At 51.0% G+C, this 10001-nt stretch overlaps 1 protein-coding gene across 2 annotated transcripts in view; it reads right to left on the reverse strand.

Annotated features, from left to right (window-relative positions):
* Slit1 (slit guidance ligand 1) overlaps positions 1–10001 on the reverse strand; it is a 143989-nt gene that overhangs the window by 10765 nt on the left and 123223 nt on the right. For both annotated transcript variants that reach the window (XM_021209708.2, XM_029534854.1), the window contains exons 26-30: positions 6697–6860; positions 4925–5049; positions 4514–4611; positions 1329–1468; positions 1135–1228 (exon numbers count right to left, since the gene is read on the reverse strand). In XM_021209708.2, coding sequence (XP_021065367.1) covers positions 1135–1228; positions 1329–1468; positions 4514–4611; positions 4925–5049; positions 6697–6860 — 621 coding nt within the window. The remainder of the gene's footprint in view (positions 1–1134; positions 1229–1328; positions 1469–4513; positions 4612–4924; positions 5050–6696; positions 6861–10001) is intronic.

Consider the following 10001-nt stretch of genomic DNA (forward strand, 5'->3'; position numbering starts at 1 on the left):
TGTCCCACCCCTCCCTGGTTAGTCGTGCCACCCCCTGTGACTTACTAAGGTGTACTGTACCTCTCTTGCTTTCACAGAGGTCTTGCTGCAGTCTAGTGCCCGTGTATAGCTGGGCCCCAACAGTCCGCTGATACCGCTGGCTACACAGCAGGCTTCTTTTTTTTTTTTTTTTTAATATTTATTTATTATATGTAAGTACACTGTTGCTGTCTTCAGACACTCCAGAAGAGGGCGCCAGATTTCATTACAGATGGTTGTGAGCCACCATGTGGTTGTTGGGATTTGAACTCAGGACCTTTGGAAGAGCAGTCAGTGCTCTTAACCACTGAGCCATCTCTCCAGCCCCACAGCAGGCTTCTTTCCGGTCTCTGCCCATGGCTTTAGCTTAGGAAGCCCTACCCTCACAACTCTTGGCTGACTTCACAAGTGGGAGGGGGGCTGGTCTAGGAATGAAACCATATTTAAGGAAGTGACATTTTCAAAAGCCCATGTGACCTCCAAGCCGCAGTTTCCATGGGACAAGCACATCTATAGAATCCAGTTAATACTCTGGGGCTGGACAGGTGTTGGAATTTGGAGCTTTGTGGCCACAGGTAGGCCGTAGACTGCATATGGAAGTTGAGGCTGCCTAGTCGACAAGACCACACTCTACCCAAATCCACCCTTTGAAGACTGGCAAGAGTGAGCAGCCTCCCTCAGCCTTTCTTTCAGGTAAAGTTTTTGTTCCGGAAGGACTCTTGAGTTTTGTGAGCTTTGTGAATTTTGTGATTGGGGTAAGAGGTGGTGAGGTCAGGCATGGATGGCTGTGGGTAGAATGTAGCTGTCCAGCTCAGTGCTAAGTACCTTCCAGTGAAGCTCCTTCTCATTTATCTTCACCAGCACCTCAAGAGGATGCTACAGCCACACCCAGTTCACAATGAGAAAAATGGGCTTGGTCCAGCCATCATCTGCTCAAAGCCAAGCTGCAACAAATCTCAATCCCAGGACTATATGACCAGAGCTGAACTAACAGCCACCCTGTGATGGCTCTCAGGAATCCAGAATGCCAAGACCACACCCACCAACTGAGGAGGGGTAGGAAGAAGAGAGGAGGCCAAGAATAGACTGGGGTCCCTGGCAGTGGGCAGCACTGACCTGGGCCCATCCGGGGTGCCAACACATTGGGCCTCATGCTGACACGGGTTCAGATCCGGGGAACAGAAGTCCACCAGCTGCTCACAGGCCCTTCCTAGGGGAAGAAGGAGTAAGAGGCAGGGAATGCCGAGCTCCATGGAGCCCACGCAGACGCTGGCATGCCTGCAGGACTGGAAATGCCCCGCAGTGCTTACCTGTGTACTGCAGGGGGCACCGACATGTGTAATTCCCCATGCCATCTACGCAGACACCCCCATTGACACAGGCATGCTTCACACAGTCATCTGTGTCCACTCCACAGGTTGGCCCTTCAAAGCCAGAGGGACAGGAGCACCTGCGGCAGGGGGCAGAGGATGGAGAGGAGCTGGGAAAGCCTGTGGCCATTGGTCAGAGTCCTTATTGCACACCAATGGTTGGAGCTCTTCTCTAGATCAGGTCCTTGCCAGAGGGCAAACAGGCTAAAGGGTAACAAGACCAGCTCTGTCCTCAAGGAACCCTCTGGCTTGCAGTCTGGTGGCGGAGACCAAGTGAAGAGAGTGGTCCAAGGAGAAATGCAAGCACGATGACGGAGGCTCTGAAGCCAGGCATGGGCGAAGAACACTCAACCTCTCCTCACCAGGGCATGGTCAGACAGGCTTCCTGGCCGAGGTGATGGGCTAGCCTCAGCACGAGTCCCAACATGGGAGGGGAGGCGGTGGGTGGGCACCGAGGGATGGGTGAAGTCTGAAGTGAGAAGGTAGGCCCCGCTCACCTACATGGCTCACGTCTTTGAGGACACAGACTTCAGGGACAGAGAAAGCTGGGCTGAGCTGTCGCTGGGCTGTAGAAGGTTCTTGAGGTTGGTGATTTACAAACCAGGGTAGTCATTAGCTTAGGACATGTGCTCTCTCCTGTCATGCTTAGGTGGCACTCTGCTGAAGCAGGAGGTGGGGCTGTGTCTCCAGGTGCCAAGGAAGGCAGCAAGCAGACAATTAAAAATAACTGGCAGGAGACTCGGGGAACTGAGCCTCTAACCGAACCGAAATACTGCTGCCTCCTGCTCACTCTGGAGATTGTTGTCCTATAAGCTGGAAGGGTTTCCAATAGCTGAGTGGCAGGTCTATGATGAATCCACTAACCCTGACAGTGGATCTGTGTGAACAGATCTTCCCAGAATAAAATATACATGCAAAGAAACCAGCAGGGCAGCTGCTCTCTCCTGTCGTGCTCAGACCGTCTGGGGACACATGGGCCCGCTGGAGAAGAACACAGACACACACCCATAAAGGAGTTCAGTCTCAGAACGCATTACCTTATAGGTAATAACTGTGAAATGTATAACAGTTACATTGTTTTGTGTGTTATCAGTCATCTTACTGATAAGTGAGACACAAGAAACATTCTTTGTAATTGTATCTATTGGTTTGGTTTTGTCTGCATGTCTGTATATGTACCGGATACATGCCTGGGTCCCTTGGAGGCTAGGAAAGAGCATCCGGTCCCCTGAGACTGGAGTTATAGATGGTTGGGAGCCACCATGTGGGTGGTGGGACTCAAACCCAGGTCCTCTGAAGAGCAGCCAGTGCTCTTACCCACCGAGCCATCTCTCCATGCTCCAAAGTAATGTTAATAAAATAAAATTTGTGAGATCGGATCTCCCTATGTAGCTAGCTCAAGTAGGCTTCAAATTCACAATCCTTCTGCCTCAGACTCCTGCATGCTAGGATTACCTGTGTGTACCACTAAGCCCAGCCAAAAGAAACTTCTAATTAGGAGCTTGTGGTGACAAGAAATGGGGGAGGGACATTAAACTTGAGCCCTTAAATCTCATTGGTGACAGGGTCTTCTGGTGTATAGTCACTTCATTGTTACAGAGGAGGTTGTGGGTGGCATTTTTAAAAGGCAGGCGAAATGCAGTATCAGAAGCTGTGATCTAAGCACTGGGAGGCCAAAGGGAGGCAAAGCTGAGAATCCCAGGGCCGCCTTGGCTACACAATAGACCCTGTCTCAAAAAAAAATTAATGAATAAATAATAAAGTGGCACCCCATGGCTATCCTCAACAGATACCACAGGAGTGTGGGGATTGTGTGTTTAATCTAGTTGTTTTACTTTAAAATGGCAATAATATTTATGATATCTCTGAGACTGTCTCCTTTGCATGAAAAAAAAATAAACTTACAGTAAAAAAAAAAAAAAAGTGTAGCTGTTGGTCTAAGAAAATTTGTGCAGATGGTATTTACATCTTTTCTGGAGGGCGATGCAAGTAGAGAGGCCTGAAGGTTATGCCACAGCCTTCTTCTGCAGTTTGATTTTAAGCTAGGGTGACAGGATATTTATACAGAAAGTCCCTACTGGCAAAATCTAAAGGCATAAGGGAGGTGGAAAGGCGGCCTCCCCTCCTACCTGGTGCTATAGGCTGCCTGGTTGCTGAATATGTAGGGCCACCCCACCTGTCCCCTTTGCCCTGAAGGGGCATGCCAGCCCTGAGTAGGAGCTGAGGAATGGACAAGGCGGGAAGCTCAGCCTGAGCTGCTGCCTGCCCCTGAGGAGGGCTTGCCTATTGTAAGGATGCGTTTCCAAGGCAACTCGGGAGGAGAGGCACTTAGCGCTTTATTTTTTACATCTGGTAATTTGGGTCTGCAGAGGTAGGTTTGGCCATTTCCGCCCGTAGATTCAACATCATTTTCTGAAGAGCCAATTTGTTCAGTAGGCAATTTATCTCCAGCAACTAAGTACTGTGTTCCTTAGAAAAGCTCTGGGAGGCCAGGGGGTGGGGGCTGGGGCTTCCTGGAGAAAGCAGGCTAGTGTGTGTGTGTGTGTGTGTGTGTGTGTGTGTGTGTGTGTGTGTATAACATCTGCTCTGGAAGGGTTCAGATATGCTATGTGAGGAGCACAGCTGTGCCCAGAGCACAGGAAATCATGGTGGGATCCCTCCCTACAGACGCCAGTCAGTGAGAGTTGTGCGAAGGTAGGACCCCAGAAGGGGTGACCAAGGATGTGGCTTTGCTTTTGGTCATCTCAGTTGTAACACAGGGCTGGCTAAGGCCTGCTTGGGTCCTGGCATAACCTCTAGAGATTTGTTCAGCTTCAAGTGGGGGCTCAGGGGTGCGTGTGGAAATTTAAAAGAGTCTTAGATGTCCCCAACCATTTTCTGCCATTACCATGGTGTATATTCTTGGCTATAGGTTGACAGCATGCAGAGACACACTCCTGGCCCCTTCACCAGGAGGCAGCCCCGGCTCCCTGTCCTGTGAACCTGTGCTGTCTGGTGCCTGCTGTCCTTCGGGGGCTTCCAGGTGAGAGAAGCCCTAGAGAACCGCTGACCATAATTTGGAGCACAGGTGTGTCCCCTCTATCCAGCAGCGGTCCCCACCCCATCTCAGGCTCCTGGGAACTCACGTGAAGCCAGCATCCTCTCCCTCCTGGGCATGGCAGGTCCCCCCATTTCCACATGGGTTGCTGGAACAGCCGTCCAGAGACACCTCACAGTTTCGGCCCTGGAGGAAATGTTAGCGGTGAGGACTCCAGGGAGAGCCTAGGGTGTTAGCATGATCTAAGACAGAGGCTTCCGCAGCTCTGCTTGTCTGCCATGGGGCTGCCTGCTCCTTCTTTTCTTCACTCATCCACCCATTCACCAATATGACCATCTGTCTACAGGTTGGCTGGCCCATCTGTCTACAGGTTGGCTCTCCGGTGATAGGTCCACTCACACATCTGTTCTGAGGCAGGGCAGAAAACAACGGACCCAGCCATGCTAGGCTGCCTCGCAGCAGAGAGAACTCTGTCCCTCCAGCAGCGGCCTCCACTCACCTTGTAGCCACTGGGGCAGGTACACCTGTATACCTCAAGAGGGTCATTGTGGCAGGTGCCCTGGTTCTGGCATGGGCTGGACAAGCAGGGATCACACTTGGCCAGAACTGCCAGGCTGGGGGGACCTGTGGGAGCCGGGAGAACATTAGCAGAGGAAGGGCACGTGTATACGTGTGAGGCGCTACCCTGAGAGATCCGGTACTGACTCACATACAGGGAATCCTATGAATGGGTAGGCAGGGCTCAGAAGGTGGAAACTGTGCAGTGGTAGGGTCACCTTAAGAGGCAGAGAGTAGCAAAACCCTGACTGCTCACTGTCCCCAAACTGTCCCCGACTCTGCCCTTCATGCCCGCAGAAGCAGACACTCCAGCCTGCAGCCTGCTCTGCAGAGAGCCCCATGTGCCTGGGCTTGGCTCTGCAGGGAGCCTCCAGGGGGGTGGATCTACATGCCTTGAGGTTCTTTCTCTTAGAGTCTGAAGAGGCGAGAACCTTCTGTTACCTTCTAAGCTACACAGGCTTTTCTCCAGACCTCAGTCACTGGCGAGAATAGAGTAGCCTGAAAATAATAATACCTGGGTGACAACCGGGAGGGACACCAAGGTCTTGTAAGAGTGAATAGGAAAACCTGGCCACTCAACTCAGGCTCCCTGCTGAAGGCTCCTTCTAGATGAGGTAACATATCAGTAACATATCAAGGCATGCGCTTGAGTGGGAAAGCAAAACCAGAACCAATACAAAACAAAAAACGCTTTCCACGGGACAGAGGCTGCTGGTGGGATTTCCAGGCACAGATGTGTCGGTTTCTTAGCCCAGTACTGGTACGTGAGTGAACTCAGTGATCATGCATCAGCTCTTCCCTCATGTCTGTGTACCTTCCTGTTGTCATATTTCAGTTAAAAAGTACACTAATAATAATAAAAAATATATATACAGCTCAGCTCCACCCCACCATCTAGCAAATGCCACACACCTATCAGCATAGATCGGCTTGCTCCTAGTAGCTGCCACATTGTGGGCCCTTGGAACTATTACAGCTGTGACAGCTTCCTGCACACAGGGTGGCCTGGGCCACCTCATTAACCTAGAGCTGTCAGTTTCATTTCCGATGGCAGTCTCTGAGCTTGCAGAGGGCAAGGGCCATGCCCTGGGGTCCCTACGGTCCTCCCCCAGCTCCCCCTGCGAACAAAGCTGAGTCCAGGCAGTCACTCGCGCCACCTGTCTTTGCTTCACAAGGTTCTGCAGGGCCTCGGGGTGGGGGCCTGCTCCGCCAACCAGTCAGTCAATCAGTCCCCGAACAAGTGTTTGTAGATGCTGGAGGCAGAGAGCCTCAGCACGGGTCACGCCCCGATTCTCTGTGCTGCCAATGTCCAGAAAGCACCAGCTGGTCCCTCGGCCCCACCAGGGACAGAGGGGGGGGGGGCTTCAGCTGTTTGTCCAGCACAGTCCTATCTTCAGGGAAGTCTGGGTGACTGTATTGCCAGAAGCCTGGGAGCTTCAAAACTGCTGTTTTGATTTTTTTTCTTACATAACCACAGGAAAGAATCTAAGCCTTCAAGGCCTGGGATTTGCTGCCTAGCTTTTTTGTTTGTTTGTTTGTCGGACATCAAGACTGGAAGACACCCATCCTAATCAGAAGAATCTCAAGTATATCATCTGACTCTCCAAGCAGTGGGACCCAAGGACCCAGGAGTTTCTGGAAGACCCTACGGGGCTGGGCGAGTCCTGGGGTCCCTGGCACCCACCATCCCTTCTCTTACGCCCCTGGCCTCACCTTGGCATTCAAACTTCTTGGCAGGTGTGGTGAGCAGCAGTTTGCCCTCCATCTCTGGGGGTCCAGCACAGCGGGCAATGCCAGGTTCCTTGTAGCCAGTCTTCACCCAACTGGAGAGCCATCGGAGGTGGCAGTCGCAGTACAGGGGGTTGGCACCGATGGCCCTGGGACAGGCAGCAGAGAAAAGCAGGCATTCCGATTTCGGAAGCTTTTATGTCACTGAGGACGCAGGTCCCAGGTCACCCCCAAGCTCCGTTTTAAACCCTTCCTGTGCCTCGTCACGAAGACAGACCTAGGAAGACTGAGTAACCAGCTTAGATCAATCGAAATCATGCTGCCAAGGCCAGAGGCTCTACATTCAAGAGCCTCCACAGGCATGGGGGGAGAGGGTAGCCCGCATCTATCCCTGCCCAGAAATGGCTGCTGCTCCTGCCTTTACACAGCCAGTGCTGTCATTAACCCCACATGCCAGCGTCTTGAAATGTTAAGATGTGGAACTGACCATCTCGTAGAATATGTCATTTCCCTGGGGCCACACAGCGGCAAAGAGCAGCCTCTGGGTCTAACTCCTGAACTGCCTGACCTGGCAGCCCATCCGCTTTTGTTTTCACTCTCATTTTCAGTTAAGCAAAGACCACATGCACACACATTCTTACTTGCAAGCCTTTTTCAAATGCCACAGGTTGCTTTGAATGCTAAGTGTCTGCTCTGAATGCTAAGTGTCGTGGAAACATGCGAGCGTTTGAGCATATGTGCACGCATGCACGCGCGCGCACACACACACACACACACACACACTGTTTGGTTTTTTTGTTTGTTTGTTTGTTTGGCTTGGCTTTTGTTCTTTGGAGAAAGGGTTTCACTGTGTAGCCTTGGCTGGCCTGAAACTCGCTGTGTAGAATCTGCCTGCTCCTGCCTCCTGAGCGCCACTGAGCTACTTCAGGTTTCTTTCTTTCTCTTTCTTTTTCTTTTTCTTTTCTTTTCTTTTTTTCTTTTCTTTTCTTTTTTTTTTTTTGGACATATTCCAGTGTTACTGCTGGGAATGCAAACTGGTATAAGTCTAATTACAGATGTTTTAGGTCCAGAAATAGTTTCTGGAAGTTTCTCCCACAGATACATCTACAGATGCATATACAGACGTGTGTGATGGTGTGGTTTGCCAAAGAAAGCCTGGTGCTATGGTCTGAATGCTCCCAGAACGCATGTGGAGACTTCACCAGGCAAGTGCTGAAAGGTGGCCTTTAAAACAGGAGGAGGGCACGGGGCTTACTCCCCCAGAAGTGGGCCAGCTGTGGCAGGAGTGGATGTCTGGTGCCTCATTGCGGCCCACGCGTGTCATGTGACTGCTCAGTCTTGCCTCAGACTTCCAGTCTGCAGAAGCAGGGTTCAAATAAACTCTTCTCGCAGTCATTTTTTTCCAGTCTGTAGCTGCAGACGTGGAACCCGGACCTGGAAACTGTAGCTGTTCGTCATGAAGCAACTGCTTAGATAAACTATGCCACGTTCACAGTATGCAAGCCTCCTCCACGGAGGGGCACAGGTGGCACGGTTGCCAAACTCCTGTGTGTGGCCTTCCAGCCCTGCCCCACACGGACGCATACGGTTTCTATCTACCGTGCATGGCATGCAAGCAGCTTGCTTCTTGTCGGCAGAAAGCAGGGCTTGGAAACCTCCCAGGTCGGCATATAGGAATCTGCCTCATTTTGCCAAAGTGCTTTGCTGCATCTCAGAGAAGAATAGACACCCTGTGGTTTAATGAGCAGCTTCCCTGTTGTTGGACAGTCTGGCCATTGAGACGGCTGTGAACACTCTTTTACCCATGGCATTGAGAAGTGTGAGCATCCCTCTAGAACAGATGCTTATGAAGGGAATCCAGATGACAAGAGCAGATGTCACATGGCCAGGCTGCCCCAGCAGGCTGTGTCAGTTTCCATGGGCCAGCATCCATAGTCACGCCTGAGCCCTCATATCTATACCTACCTGAGTCCTGCCAGCTGCCCAGTCCAGTAACAATGCTATGGCAAGCTCAGAATCATTCTCCATTCGCAGGAGAGGCAAAAAGACAGGATGTGAATGTAACGGCAAGAAGGGGCTAGAGAGCTCTTCCTTTCAATAAATAGATCAGTGCCTGCAGCACCACCAGTATCAGCCAATTTTAAAAGCCCCAAGGTTGTTCGAGGTTAACAAGAAGAGAGGGGTGTGTTCATCGGGTCACCGGACACCCAGCCGCCCCCACCTGTTCTGGACTGCAGAGGAAGTGAACCCCAAGATGGGTACAGCCTGGTCAAAGTGGCTATGGTTCTGGACAGGAATTTCTCAAAATAGCACAGCTGACTCCATGTGATCTTATAAGACAGGCTGAGCAAGACTTGGACCCCAGCCTACCACAGCTGCTCCCTGCCCGGGTGACCTTGGGCAGCTTCCTTAATATCTCCGGAGCTCACTTTATGATTCAATAAAGAGCCTGCGATCAAAAGGGGAAGAGAGGCAAGCGCTGATAACCTAGAATGGGCGCCGAGGGAATCGGTACAGCTCGAAGGAGGAGGGCAGGTGCAACCTTGATGTGTATTTAATTTTCTATCCTCGTGTGCTGACAGCATCCATCCTGGCTAATGGGCTGAGCAACACACCATCCCCCTCCCACATCAGTACTGACACAGAGGAAGGTCGGAGGCAAACTTCAATGTGTAAAAACAGACTTCTTAAGACTACAGGAAGTATATATTACAGTGTATATATTACAGATATAATGGTCTATTTGAAATATTTACATTTGCCATATTATTTTTCAAATTACTGAAAAGTACAGTATGTCATAGCCATGGCATTAAAAAGCTGAATATAAAACTTATAGTGAACTCTAGGGAGTATAAGTCAATCATGAACAGGATCGTGGTAGGAAAAGTCAAAGCGCCAGACGTCAGTCACCTGGAGCGTGGGGCCCTTGATGTGACTCAGAGCTTCAAAGATGCACCACAGATATCAGCAGAGCCACACCTGGGATGTCAATGTCCTTTCCCAGTTCATTCCCCAAAACCACAGGGCCAAAGTCTCCTACGCGCCACCCAAGCGACCTGGCTTATCCCACATGCAGTTATTTGTTTCTGTCCTGAGCAGAGGTCAGTCCCTCACTCACCATTTTAAGCTTCCACTTGCCCAAGGCTGGGTCTTCCTACAGCTCCCTTTCTCCTTGGAACCATCTCGCCCAACGGAAGCCAATGTGAACCACAACTTATATGTTTTCCTTCACCCTCTCCCTTTCCCCTTCCTCCATTCCTTTTTTCTCTTTCCTTCCTTCCTTCCTG

This window comes from Mus pahari, chromosome 1, assembly GCF_900095145.1.
Source record: "Mus pahari chromosome 1, PAHARI_EIJ_v1.1, whole genome shotgun sequence".
NCBI classification, from domain to species: Eukaryota; Metazoa; Chordata; class Mammalia; order Rodentia; family Muridae; genus Mus; species Mus pahari.